Consider the following 14649-nt stretch of genomic DNA (forward strand, 5'->3'; position numbering starts at 1 on the left):
ACTTGTCACAAAGTTAAGAATGGGTTATCTACGTATAGTCGTCCCTAATTTTAAACAGATAAGACATCTATTATTAATTAATGAGCTATGTTTCGTATGATCAAATAGTGTGCTTTTATCGCTACGTGTATAATACACCCACTTGTATAGTACACCCACTTGTATAATACACCTACGGCTCCAAGTGAAATTTGTTTTTTTTTAAATAAACTCATCGCGAATCTTTGGAAGGATGAACACTTTCTTCACTTATCTTCTCATAAAACGGACTCTTAACTTTAATTAAATGAGTTTCAATTGTGTTACTTTTAGATTTGTACTAGTGGAAGAAGACTGAAGTCGTTTTCACCTTTCACAAAAAGTGCAAATGTCTGAGTAAATTAAGAACGATACGGTATGATTTTTTCCTCCGTGTGAGTGTGTAAAACATCAAACCAGAAACCCTATCAGAAGTATAAAAGTTTATTATGCTTTGCATTTCGCGCAAAGCTACACGCGCACTATCTATCTTCGCCAGCCGTCCCGAATTAGGCAGTGATAAACAAGAGAAAAGGCAGAGAGTCATCACCACCCACCGCCAACACTTGGGCTACTCTTTTTACCAAAGAATTACCATTGCCTATCACCTTGTAACGCCTCCACGATTGAAAGTTTAATGATTCAAAAATTAATTATTCAATACGGGAAGAAGAGAACAACATGTCTTCATTTCTTTTATGACAAACATCACATGTAAAGTAACATGACAATAACAAAAGAGACATTAAGTTATTTTAAATTTTACTTCTCTTGCCAGGTGTCAATAACACTGCATAACAATTTTTTTGAAAAGTTTTGCTTCCTGAAAAGTGTGTGCTGATTGTGACAGGCACCTGGTAGGTATGCACAAATATAGTTTTGCTTCATCACGTAGGAACTCTGAGAAATAGACAGTTAACTGTTTACCGGGAATAACGTATTTAATTGCGTTTATGTTTCTAATACGCTATTAAGTTCAACATAATTAAAAGTGTTTTGCTCCTGATTTTCGTTTGCATTCAATGTCCGGTGCATCACGTTGCAGTGTCCAACAGTAGTCAGCAAGCATTGACTGATTCCAGTTGTTCTGATATCGTTTTTCCGTTGTAGCAATGTCCTGGTGAAACCAAGATTTCGATGACACGGTACATGATGGACAAATTTGGATGTGATTTTCGTGATCAACAGCTAAAAATCTATAAGGAACACCCAACAGTGTTCAACAAAAACTTTGTTGTGTAGTGTAACTTTGCCAATTCTGAGAATTTGAAAAATGACTGTAAGGTGTGAAATATTTAAATAAGATAATAAATCACAGAAAAGAAAGTTAAACTCTGTAAGAAACGGTTGGTAAAACTTCTGTACCTAGATACATATCGTATCTGCTATTATGATGACATACGTAACGCTAATATGTAGATATTTCGTCCGTATTTATTACGGTTATCCCTAAACTATCCAACCCAAATAAGCAAACTCACTTCCTTACCACTCTATGCATATTATCAGTTTGATTTGTTTGTTTGTTTTTGAATTTCGCACAAAGCTACTCGAGAGCTATCTGTGCTAGCCGTCCCTAATTTAGCAGTGTAAGACTAGAGGGAAGGCAGCTAGTCATCACCACCAACCGCCAACTCTTGGGCTACTCTTTTACCAACGAATAGTGGGATTGACCATCACTTTATAACGCCCCCACGGCTGAAAGGGCGAGCATGTTTGGCGCGACGGGGATGCGAACCCGCGATCCTCAGATTACGAGTCGCACGCCTTAACACGCTTGGCCATGCCTTATCAGTTTGAACGAATAACGTGTGCCAATCACAACGCTCGTATTTAGATACGCATTTAGAGCTTACAGATATGACCACTTTTGTCTCGTCTTCACACCGAACCAAAGGTTAGTTATTCAAATAAATAAATTCAAGGTTAAAAATATGTAATGCACGACATTACATGAAAAAAAAATCTGGTTAACTATACATCTACCAAAATATATCTTCTGTCACATTCATGTCCAACATTTGTTTAAGTGCATGAAGTTGAAAGAGATTTATCTTGGCTTTGAAAACGCATTCACTGTTACATAAAAAAATAAGACGATAGTGTAAGTGTCTGTGGTTATGAAAAGTTGTAATACGCCTTCATATTTGTATACACCAATAGACTTAGATCAATGAAACATGAAGTACAGGTTCTTATGACCTTCCCATGAGTGAGTTACATCCTGCCTGAGAAATCCACACTTTTCTCACATTATACAACGTGTTAACATTCAGAAAGAACAAGAAAATACATACAATGGATTTATTGATAAATGCAAAGAAACGATGCGTTTTGAATTAGTTAAAATGCAAGTTTTTTCATCAGTAAGTACACTTGACTGTCCACTTCGAATCCATGCAAGTTATTGGGGTCCCCCTGAAGCCTCATCAGCAGTCCCCCGAATGACACATACGCTGCCCTGTCGAAGAAAACATGATCAATGGGGTATAGAATTGTTTTAATAACTTTTCATGAGGTAAAATGTTCATACTTGAAAACATATCATAAATACAAGACTATAAAACACGATTTAGAAAACGATTTAACAAATTACAGTCTTACTTTAATACAAATAGTATTTAACTCTATGATAATTAGTCTTACTTTAATACAAATAGTATTTAACCCTATGATAATTAGTCTTACTTTAATACAAATAGTATTTAACTCTATGATAGTCTTACTTTAATACAAATAGTATTTAACTCTATGATAATTAGTCTTACTTTAATACAAATAGTATTTAACTCTATGATAATTAGTCTTACTTTAATACAAATAGTATTTAACTCTATGATAATTAGTCTTACTTTAATACAAATAGTATTTAACTCTATGATAATATCTGACCAAACCAATATCTTCTTCTATGCAGGAAATCAGTCTACGATACTTTAAAATGATATTCAAGTAAGTAACAATTGTTTTAAAGAACTAATTCAACGTCATGTAAGAATGTTTCTATAACTTTAAACCGTCAAGTGACATGTAGAATGTTTCTATACACTAACTTTAAACCGTCAAGTGACATGTAGAATGTTTCTACACACTAACTTCAAACCGTCAAGTGACATGTAGAATGTTTCTACACACTAACTTCAAACCTTCAAGTGACATGTAGAATGTTTCTACACACTAACTTTAAACCCTCAAGTGACATGTAGAATGTTTCTACACACTAACTTCAAACCTTCAAGTGATATGTAGAATGTTTCTACACACTAACTTTAAACCCTCAAGTGACATGTAGAATGTTCCTATACACTAACTTTAAACCCTCAAGTGACATGTAGAACGTTTCTATAACTTTATACCCTCAAGTGACATGTAGAATGTTTCTATAACTTTAAACCCTCAAGTGACATGAATAATGTTTCTATAACTTTAAACCCTCAAGTGACATGTAGAATGTTTCTATAACTTTAAATCCTCAAGTGACATGTAGAATGTTTCTATAACTTTAAACCGTCAAGTGACATGTAGAATGTTCCTATACACTAACTTTAAACCGTCAAGTGACATGTAGAATGTTCCTATACACTAACTTTAAACCGTCAAGTGACATGTAGAATGTTTATACACACTAACTTTAAACCGTCATGTAAGATGTAGAATGTTTTTATACACTAACTTTAAACCGTCAAATAAAATGTAGAATGTTTCTATACACTAACTTTAAACCCTCAAGTGACATGAAGAATGTTTCTATAACTTTAAACCCTCAAGTGACATGTAGAATGTTTCTATAACTTTAAACCCTCAAGTGACATGAAGAATGTTTCTATAACTTTAACCTGTCAAGTGACATGTAGAATGTTTCTATAACTTTAAACCCTCAAGTGACATGAAGAATGTTTCTATAACTTTAACCTGTCAAGTGACATGTAGAAAGTTCCTATACACTAACTTTAAACCGTCAAGTGGCATGTAGAATGTTCCTATACACTAACTTTAAACCGTCAAGTTACATGTAGAATGTTTCTATACACTAACTTTAAACCGTCAAGTGACATGTAGAATGTTTCTACACACTAACTTTAAACCGTCAAGTGACATGTAGAATGTTTCTACACACTAACTTTAAACCGTCAAGTGACATGTAGAATGTTTCTACACACTAACTTTAAACCCTCAAGTGACATGTAGAATGTTTCTACACACTAACTTTAAACCGTCAAGTGACATGTAGAATGTTTCTACACACTAACTTTAAACCCTCAAGTGACATGAAGAATGTTTCTATAACTTTAAACCCTCAAGTGACATGTAGAATGTTTCTATAACTTTAAACCCTCAAGTGACATGAAGAATGTTTCTATAACTTTAATCCCTGATGTGACATGTAGAATGTTTCTATAACTTTAAATCCTCAAGTGACATGTAGAATTTTTCTATTACTTTAAACCCTCAAGTGACATGTAGAATGTTTCTATAACTTCAAACCTTCAAGTGACATGTAGAATGTTTCTATAACTTTAAACCGTCAAGTGACATGTAGAATGTTCCTATACACTAACTTTAAACCGTCAAGTGACATGTAGAATGTTTCTATACACTAACTTTAAACCGTCAAGTGACATGTAGAATGTTTCTACACACTAACTTTAAACCCTCAAGTGACATGAAGAATGTTTCTATAACTTTAAACCCTCAAGTGACATGTAGAATGTTTCTATAACTTTAAACCCTCAAGTGACATGAAGAATGTTTCTATAACTTTAAACCCTGATGTGACATGTAGAATGTTTCTATAACTTTAAATCCTCAAGTGACATGTAGAATTTTTCTATTACTTTAAACCCTCAAGTGACATGTAGAATGTTTCTATAACTTTAAACCTTCAAGTGACATGTAGAATGTTTCTATAACTTTAAACCGTCAAGTGACATGTAGAATGTTCCTATACACTAACTTTAAACCGTCAAGTGACATGTAGAATGTTTCTATACACTAACTTTAAACCGTCAAGTGACATGTAGAATGTTTCTACACACTAACTTTAAACCGTCATGTAAGATGACAAAATGTTTTTATACACTAACTTTAAACCGTCAAATAAGATGTAGAATGTTTCTATACACTAACTTTAAACCGTCATGTAAGATGCAGAATGTTTCTACACACTAACTTTAAACCCTCAAGTGACATGAAGAATGTTTTTATAACTTTAAACCCTCAAGTGACATGTAGAATGTTTCTATAACTTTAAACCCTCAAGTGACATGTAGAATGTTTCTATAACTTTAAACCCTCAAGTGACATGAAGAATGTTTCTATAACTTTAAATCCTCAAGTGACATGTAGAATGTTTCTATAACTTTAAACCCTCAAGTGACATGTAGAATGTTTCTATAACTTTAAACCGTCAAGTGACATGTAGAATGTTCCTATACACTAACTTTAAACCGTCAAGTGATATGTAGAATGTTCCTATACACTAACTTTAAACCGTCAAGTGACATGTAGAATGTTTCTATACACTAACTTTAAACCGTCAAGTGACATGTAGAATGTTTCTACACACTAACTTTAAACCGTCAAATAAGATGTAGAATGTTTCTTTGCACTAACTTTAAACTGTCATATAAGATGTAAAATATTTCTATACACTATCTTTAAACTGATATGAACAATTCTTTTTTGAAAAGGTTTATTACAATGTATTATTGTGGTTAATGGAATACAATGCTATATATACTATATGTTACGTCAATGGTTTATAATGAAAGTGCATGAAACTGCGCGAACACTGAACTGTAAGCTATAAAACAAGTTTTTTTAAGTTTCATGAAGTATATGTGAAAGTCACCGATCAAACAAGGATCGTGTAAGTTATAAATTGGTAACAATTTTTCTTAGTTTAAGGTCCATAGCGTGTGCAAGATGGACTTTCACATATAAGCTTTGATGTAGAAGCCGAAACTCGGTGACACCAAGTTAGAAATGTTCCAATTTAATGTTAGTGTTTTCAATTTAAGTAATATGAAGGCTAAACGACCATATAAGGCAGGCTTAAGATTTAGGCAAAAATATAATTATATTGGAAATGTCAACTATGGATAAAGAATGTAACCAGTTAGCAACGCGTGCACTTGTGTGACTGACTGTCACAGTTACAGTTTTCCAACAACTAAAAGTGCGCAGTATATAAAACAAAATACAGAGCCTCAAACCATAGACCCACGAATCTGCAGCCACATAATTTGTAGGAATGTGGCAAAACATCAATACGATACTCACCATGAATACGATTTATGTATAATCAGGAAGTTTGGCAAGCCTTCAGTAAGCATTATAAGATTTTTGTACAGAAAAAATCAGAATTTCTTATAAAGTATTTTTGCTAAAAATTAATGTTTAATATATGGAATCAACAACTTCGAGTGTAAAGAGGTATTTATGTTAAAGTTAAAAATACATGTTTGCATCTAAAAATAAACAAATTTCTTTTGATTAATCTCTAAAACCTTCAAAATAAATTTCCAACTTTTTCGATAACTCCATATTTTATTTACTACATTCTTTACCCCAATATTATGCAAAGTCGGTCAGTTTGACCACCCTCGTATCTATCACAGAAAAACAAAATAAATCAAATTTACTGTTTTACTTTCTAGAATTACTTCAAATTATATTAGGAAACTACATTTGTTTAGACTAAATAACTTAACACCCTTGGCACTGTACATCTGTTTAGAATTAATTTTTTATTTTTAGGATTGTCAAACTTTGTAACAAACCGTTGGTTAAACTTCTGTGTCTAGATACGTATCGTATCAGCCCTAATAATTTGACGCGCCCACGTGCAACACAAACACTCATAAATTCCATCAGAAGTATATTTGTTTATGGTGCTGTTGTGAGACATAAACCTGTAAGATGTAAGCCGATTGTTTTCTTTACAAATATATACTTTATTTTATAAAAATGGCTGCCTTTTGATCCAGCGCCTCAAACAAAATCACTCGTGAGAAAGAGTGAGTGGATGTTAGCCGTACGTGAAAGTTCATAGACGAAAAAAATCAGAAGGAGTGTGATGTTCGTGTGGGAAAATCCCAGGGTTTACCCCTATTATTGATGGTGGGGTAATATCTCTTACTAACTTTAAGACTGTCAGTTACTCCATGTCCTACTTTTATCGTACAGATTTGAGGCATTTAGTGTCTTAAACGGTACAATTTATTGGTGGCATGCTCCCACAACTCCACAGAATGATCATGTAAATGATACTCACCCACCCACCAACCAGGCAACTTTGCTTCCATCGCATTTTTTTTTGATAACTTAATAATAAAAGGGTTATATTAAAAAGTGAAACTCTATTAGGGTAAACTGTATTACTTCGTTTACGATGTCATTAACTTGTACATCATGACTGAGAATCTTGAAAACAGGCCTCTTCTCATGCCAGGTCATAAAACGTCTGCCCACTCAGAAATCTTTAACTTGTTCAGCCAAGATGTTCAAACAAATTATCATTACACGCAACATAAACACGTGAAACACAGAAGGCCACATCATGTAATACAAATTTGTTTATTTCGCTGAACTCAGATTAAGATATTATATAATGGGACCCAAAATTTATTATAAAGTTGGTAACTGTTGGTCGTTTAGGACATTGTTGCAGAGGTACACAAGACCTGACTGCGCTGTTCGTCTCTAATCCTGAACTAACAGTCTAATACTAACACCCACCACTAACCCTTTGAATACACTGAACTAATACTGGAATTTGGCCGTCTTTTTTATAACGGTCTAACACTAACCCTTCGAATACACTAATCTAATACTGGAATATGGCCGTCTTTTTTATAACGGTCTAACACTTACCCTTTGAATACACTAATCTAATATTGGAATTTAGCCATCTTTTTTATAACGGTCTAACACTAACCCTTTGAATACACTAATCTAATATTGGAATTTAGCCGTCTTTTTTATAACGGTCTAACACTAACCCTTTGAATACACTAATCTAATGGGATAATTTTTATAACCCATCCATGGTTCCAAAAATGTGGAACGCGATTTTTGCCAATGGAAATGGAATTTTAAAACTGGTTAATAAATGTTTCATGAGCTCATTAATATTTTAGAATGTTAATCATTACATTAAGTAATGGGCACAGATTGTAATCCGAGACCAATCGCTGGTGTTATGAGGTAAGAAAGTGTGATCCTATTGGTTATTTGAGCAAAGCTGCACAAAAGAATATCTAAGTTAGTTGTTCGTAATCTTCAACTGATAGATTAGGGAGTGCCAATCACCAACTCTTGGACTACTCTAAGCGAATTGCAAGATTTGACCGTCACTCTTATTACGCTCTCACGGTAACAAGACTTAAACTATCGACTCGCGGATTTATGGCACTGCACTCCTGCCTCTAGGAAACACTTGACCCCGGGTTAATACGAGGTTAATCGTTGTATTTCAACATTAAAATACGTTAGAATGAATCTATCTATTTAAAGACATTAATATTCATGGCTACAGGTATCATTTGAAGCGTCAATGACAGGACACACTTCAGTTGTAGCTTTGTTCTAACATAATGTTGACAACGAAATGGCACACATAACGGAAGTAATAACACGCTGGATGTACTCCAGAAACTTAAGAATAGAATTAGGACTGATTATTTGCTGAGCTTTCTTGCAGAGGTACACAAGACCTGACTGCGCTGTTCGACTCTAATCCTGAACTAACAGTCTGATACTAACACCCACCACTAACCATTTGAATACACTAAACTAACATGCGTATTCAACCACGAGGATCCTGAATAAACGAATAGCGTATTCTACTGATTGAATAATACGTCGAATATTTTATAAAACGTACGAAATTAGAGCCTCTCGTTTACAAATGGTAATAATTCCTTGATAGAACATTCGGTCTTTGCTTTTTTTTTAATTCGTAACTAATACTTCTTTAAGTAAGCGATTTAGAGAAGGCCTTCTTTCGAATCTTCTGATGATTTGTTGAAACGGCAATAATATTGCTAAGTTGGATTCAACTGCTGACTTGATGAAAGCTAGGGGTGTTCTGAAACAGTGTAGGTAGTGGCTGTTTATCTAACTCACAACCAGCTAACCACACTGCCACAGTACATCCTCTAAGCGTTAGATGGCAGCAAATGTTCAATAAAAATCTTACAAAATTTTGTTTATAATTTTAAACTTACCTTTCTTAGACAATGTAATAAAGGAGGAAGCAACAGTTAGATATAAAAAGGGATAAACAGATTAAATAATTCGCGACTGAAAAACACAAACAACCACAAAAACAGCGTCAAAAACAAAACGCTAATTTCATATTAACATTCGTAAAGTGAAGACTATACACGCGTTTGGTTAATGGCTGAATCAGTGACTCTAAAACATGACGTAAAAACTGCACGTGCAATACATACATTGGCCGAATCAGTGGCTCTAAAACATGACGTAAAAACTGTATGTGCAAGGCACATATTTTGCAACGTGACGTAATTTAAAGGACCTTCACGACCCGCAGCGATATTAGACGAAAACACACGTGCAGAGGTACCATTCGACAGGTAATTTTTACAGCGGAAGATAACTTTTCACTGATCCAACTCATAGCTGTAGTGTAAACATCTGGGATTAAGATATTTTGTGTAGTTTAGTGCAAAATCATACAACCAGCGCTACCGTCCTTCATTTTGAAGTTACAAGACAAGACAGAAGGTTGTTAGTTAATATCACCCATTCATAATTACTGGGCTACTCCCACGCGCGATCCAAGAGTACAGAGTGCGATTATTATCTTGCGACAATGGATCGCGAGCTACGGACCCCTGGATCCACAGTCCGGTGCACTAACATATATTGAACTTCCGAACATTAGCTTATGATTTTCTAGTTGTTCATTGTAGCTAATATTTTTTTATCATCACAAACTATATTTAGCTGCAAGTTATTTCATTAATTGCGTTTACACAATATAACCAAAGAATCACATTAAACGTATGGATACAGCAGTCATGTTAAGAGTGATGCTGAAGCTTCGAGATGTTACTATAGTGGATTATAAGATTAGTTAGTTCTTCACTCAAGGTATTAAGAATTTTCCAGAACATTATATCCCATAACATCATGAACGTGTCTCATCATTACTTCTCAATTTCTAAATCCCGAATCCATGGTTTGTGTTTCGTTGTCAAAGTATCACACGTCGCAATTTTGGAATGTTGGTTGCGTTGAAAGAGCGACAATCATATCCCACTACGCAAACGGAGTAGCCCGCGACTGAGCGGTGGGTACTGTTTACTAGTTGATGTCTCTAACCTACCAGGGACCAGTATGTGCAGAAATCCCTTCTGTAGCTTTACACGAATATTCCAAACAAATAAACTTATCATTCGGACAAAGTTTGGAAGTTTCACCCTAGTGTTAAGTGGCGTCAGTCAGCTGATAACGTATTATAAAAATTGGATTTCTTTAAAATACATACTTTTATCTTTTAACGAAAGAATATTTGACTTATTTTTCCAATATTTAGATATAATTTGCACTAAAATGGACTTGATTACTAAACTATCTTTATAAACTGACTAACAATTTTCTTCAACTCAGAACGAAGGTACACAACAAATGATTTTATACGCTAATCCCGAGAACCCCTAAAGGTACCTTTACTAAATTTGTTAAAGATCCTTATAATAACAGAAGGATTGCAAAGGAATCCTGGGACGTAATATCCTACAAAGAAGGGGATCTAAGATTCTTTGAAATCGTTCAAACGTTAAGGCCCTGCACGGCCAAGCGTGTTAAGACGTTCGTCTCGTAATCTGAGGGTCGAGGGTTTGAATCCAGGTCGCACCAAACATCCTCGCCCTTTCACCCCGTGGGGGCGTTACAATGTGACGTTCAATCCCACTATTCGTTGGTAAAATAGTAGCCCAAGAGTTAGCGATGGGTGGTGATGACTAACTGTCTTACACTGCTAAATTAGGGACGGCTAGCGCAGATAGTCCTCGTGTAGCTTTGTGCGAAATTCAAAACAAACAAACAATCGTTCAAACGTTATCGACATGAGAGGCAGACACGCAGACGACACTTGTGCTTTATGTCTATAAATTTTTTTAAAAAATCATTTTTAAGTTACGATTATGGATGAAAATAATTTTAAATTGTACAATCATAATAACAGGTCTATAAATAACAACAAAATGTGAATGGCTGATAATTGAAGACAAAATAGATGTCTATACGAGGGCTATCTACCCTAGTCGTCCCTAATTTAGCTGTGTACGATTAGAGGAAATGAGACAGCTGGTCATAACCAGCCACCCTTCAGCTACTCTTTTACCAACAAATAGTGTGATTGACCGTCACATTGTAATGTACCTACAGCTGAAAGGGCCAGTATGTTTGGTGAACGGTAATTCTAACCCACGACCGTCAGATTGCAAGTCGAGTACCCTTAACCACCTGGCCTGACCTTGTTATAAGAGCGCTCGACTCGCAATCTGAGAGCCGTGGATTCGAATCTTTGTCGCCAAATGTGTTCACCCTTTCAGCCGAGAGGGCATTAAAAAGTTACAATTAATCACACTATTCGTCGGTAAAAGAACAGCCAAAGAGTTGAAGGCAGGGCAAGTAGCGTTGACTAGCTGTCTTTTCTCTAGTTTAGCGCTTCAACATTAAAGACAGCTACAGCGCAGATGGTTCAAGAGTAGACTGAGCAAAATTCACTACTTTATTTAGGGACTACTATATGAAGAAAAGATAACAGCCACCAGGTAAATCTACCAGAGAAGCACCGATGATACTTCAGCATCCAAGATGTACCAATTGTCTTTTAAAAATAAAATGAGCTTGCAATGTCATTAAAAAAGGGATATATTGAGCTGACTTGTTTGAAAAATGGTTTAGAAGAGGTAATTATAAAACTATCTAACCATTCACTGTGTACATCTTTAGTAGAAAATAGTTTAGAAGTGGTAATTATACGATTATCTAACCATTCATTGTGTTCATCTTTAGTAGAAAATGGTTTAAAAGTGATAATTATAAGACTATCTAACCATTCACTGTGTACATCTTTAGTAGAAAATGACTTAAAAGTGGTAATTATAAGACTATCTTGCCATTCACTGTGTACGTCTTTAGTAGAAAATGGTTTAAAAGTGGTAATTATAAGACTATCTTGCCATTCACTTTGTACATCTTTAGTAGAAAATGACTTAAAAGTGGTAATTATAAGACTATCTAACCATTCATTGTGTTCATTTTTAGTAGAAAATGGTTTAAAAGTGGTAATTATAAGACTATCTAACCATTCACTGTGTACATCTTTAGTAGAAAATGGTTTAAAAGTGGTAATTATAAGACTATCTTGCCATTCACTGTGTACGTCTTTAGTAGAAAATGGTTTAAAAGTGGTAATTATAAGACTATCTTGCCATTCACTTTGTACATCTTTAGTAGAAAATGACTTAAAAGTGGTAATTATAAGACTATCTAACCATTCATTGTGTTCATTTTTAGTAGAAAATGGTTTAAAAGTGGTAATTATAAGACTATCTTACCATTCACTGTGTACATCTTTAGTAGAAAATGGTTTAAAAGTGGTAATTATAAGACTATCTTACCATTCACTGTGTACATCTTTAGTAGAAAATGGTTTAAAAGTGGTAATTATAAGACTATCTTACCATTCACTGTGTACATCTTTAGTAGAAAATGGTTTAAAAGTGGTAATTATAAGACTATCTTACCATTCACTGTGTACATCTTTAGTAGAAAATGGTTTAAAAGTGGTAATTATAAGACTATCTAACCATTCACTGTGTACATCTTTAGTAGAAAATGGTTTAAAAGCGGTAATTATAAGACTATTAAACCTTTCATTGGATTCATATTCATTCAACTTCTCAAACAGTCAAAATGCTGAATTCTAACAAAACAATACAACTTAATAATATGTTCATGGTAAGTATTCTCTGACCCTTCACTTTATTTCATCTTTGGCTTCTCTAAGAATAGTGAAATGTTTGATCCAACCAGAACAATACAGACTTGAAAGATCTGTGTAATGTCTGCTCCGCAATACGAATGTTTTAGACATTTTTTTTGCACAAAGTGACACAGAGGTTATCTGTACTTTACTGTTCTTAATTTCGAATTGACAGACTAAACGGAGGACAAATAGCCATCAGCTTTCACCGCCAACATTTGGAGTACTCTTGCGTGACTGAATATTGAGGCCTGACTATCATTTTCATGGCGAACCCACGGCCCTCTAGTGTGGAGAAAGTTTTTCCGGTAAAGGGACAGGAATCAGGAACTCTCGGATTTACAGTCCGGGCTTGCTAACAATTTGACCACTCCTGGCCTTCTGAAATCACATGTATCTGACTGATTCATTGTCAATTAACATTTTATACTAACTGGATGAGAAACGCTAATGACGTTCACTGTTATTGTGAAATGTTGCTTAAAAACATGACCTTTGTTCATAAGCAAAAGTAAGTTCCTCATGAAAAGCTCCCCACTCTGTAATGTATACATGCAGGCGTTTCTACTTTCCAAGAAACGTTATGCAACATCTTTAGAATAAACTGCAATTCTAGCAACAGGTTTGAAACTCTGCAACAGTTGCACGTGTTCCCGTTCCTCAGAATTCACTGGAATAACGTACAGGCTTAACATAGACAGTTAGTTGAAACGTTCGCAATCTAAGTTTAACAAGAACAATCAGAGATGACAAACCCTCGCCTTCTCGCTCTTTTACGAGATTACGTGTATTTATATAGGATATAGTCAAGTTTCACCTACGTAAGCTCAGAAAATCCTCAGATCCACAATCATCAATAATCCGGATTGTTCTTTTTTTTTTTTTTTTGTAGCGTGATTACGAATCTCAAACCTAATACGCCCATGAAATGTGGTAAAACTGCGATCACACTTTACAAGAACTATCAAACTGTAACCACGAAAATACCCCCTCTCTCCCCATTATAAAATAAAATGCTTCAAAGTGATCCATGATTCGGGAAAAAATATTAAGAGAACTGTCTAACGCTGACTTCCTGACTTGTGTAAAATGTTCATCTGTTAGTTGTCAAAATATAAATGCTAAAACATAGACAAACAGACGTATGATCTGTTTGAATACCAGCTAAAGATGGACGAGGATAATACGAACTCCCTGGTAATCTACACTACCATCAGATCATAAATGTCACACTTATGTTAACAACTGATAATCAAGTCTAATGGAGATCCAAATCTAAATAATAACAACAGCTTAAATTTATTTGCTCAAGGTTTGAATTCCTACGAACCTCTGTATTTGGGTTTTGAGAAAGGTGACATTTTAGAAGTTGTGAGTGTGTCGTAAGTGAGCAATAGAACAAATAAATGTCCTAAAGAAAAAGTCGACATCATATTAAATTAGATTGCAATTTAACTTAGAAAATTTACTGTAAATGCTTTTCTTTCCAGTATTTTAAATTCTATGTATAGCAGATATTTAAATAAATATTTCAACTATTAGTTGTAAAAAAATTTGAATGAGGTTAGCCTGTTCAGTGCCGTAGACGAGATAACTCGTCCAAA

General features: G+C 34.5%; 1 protein-coding gene across 3 annotated transcripts in view; it reads right to left on the minus strand.

Moving 5' to 3' along the window:
* Positions 1–2308: 2308 nt before the first annotated feature.
* Positions 2309–14649, minus strand: part of Polr2H (DNA-directed RNA polymerases I, II, and III subunit Rpb8) — a 172237-nt gene continuing 159896 nt past the window's right edge. For all 3 annotated transcript variants that reach the window (XM_076469552.1, XM_076469550.1, XM_076469551.1), the window contains one exon: positions 2309–2479. In XM_076469552.1, the coding sequence (XP_076325667.1) occupies positions 2362–2479 (118 nt within the window). In that variant the 3' untranslated portion in view covers positions 2309–2361. The remainder of the gene's footprint in view (positions 2480–14649) is intronic.

This window comes from Tachypleus tridentatus, chromosome 12 (assembly GCF_004210375.1).
Source record: "Tachypleus tridentatus isolate NWPU-2018 chromosome 12, ASM421037v1, whole genome shotgun sequence".
Taxonomy (NCBI): domain Eukaryota; kingdom Metazoa; phylum Arthropoda; class Merostomata; order Xiphosura; family Limulidae; genus Tachypleus; species Tachypleus tridentatus.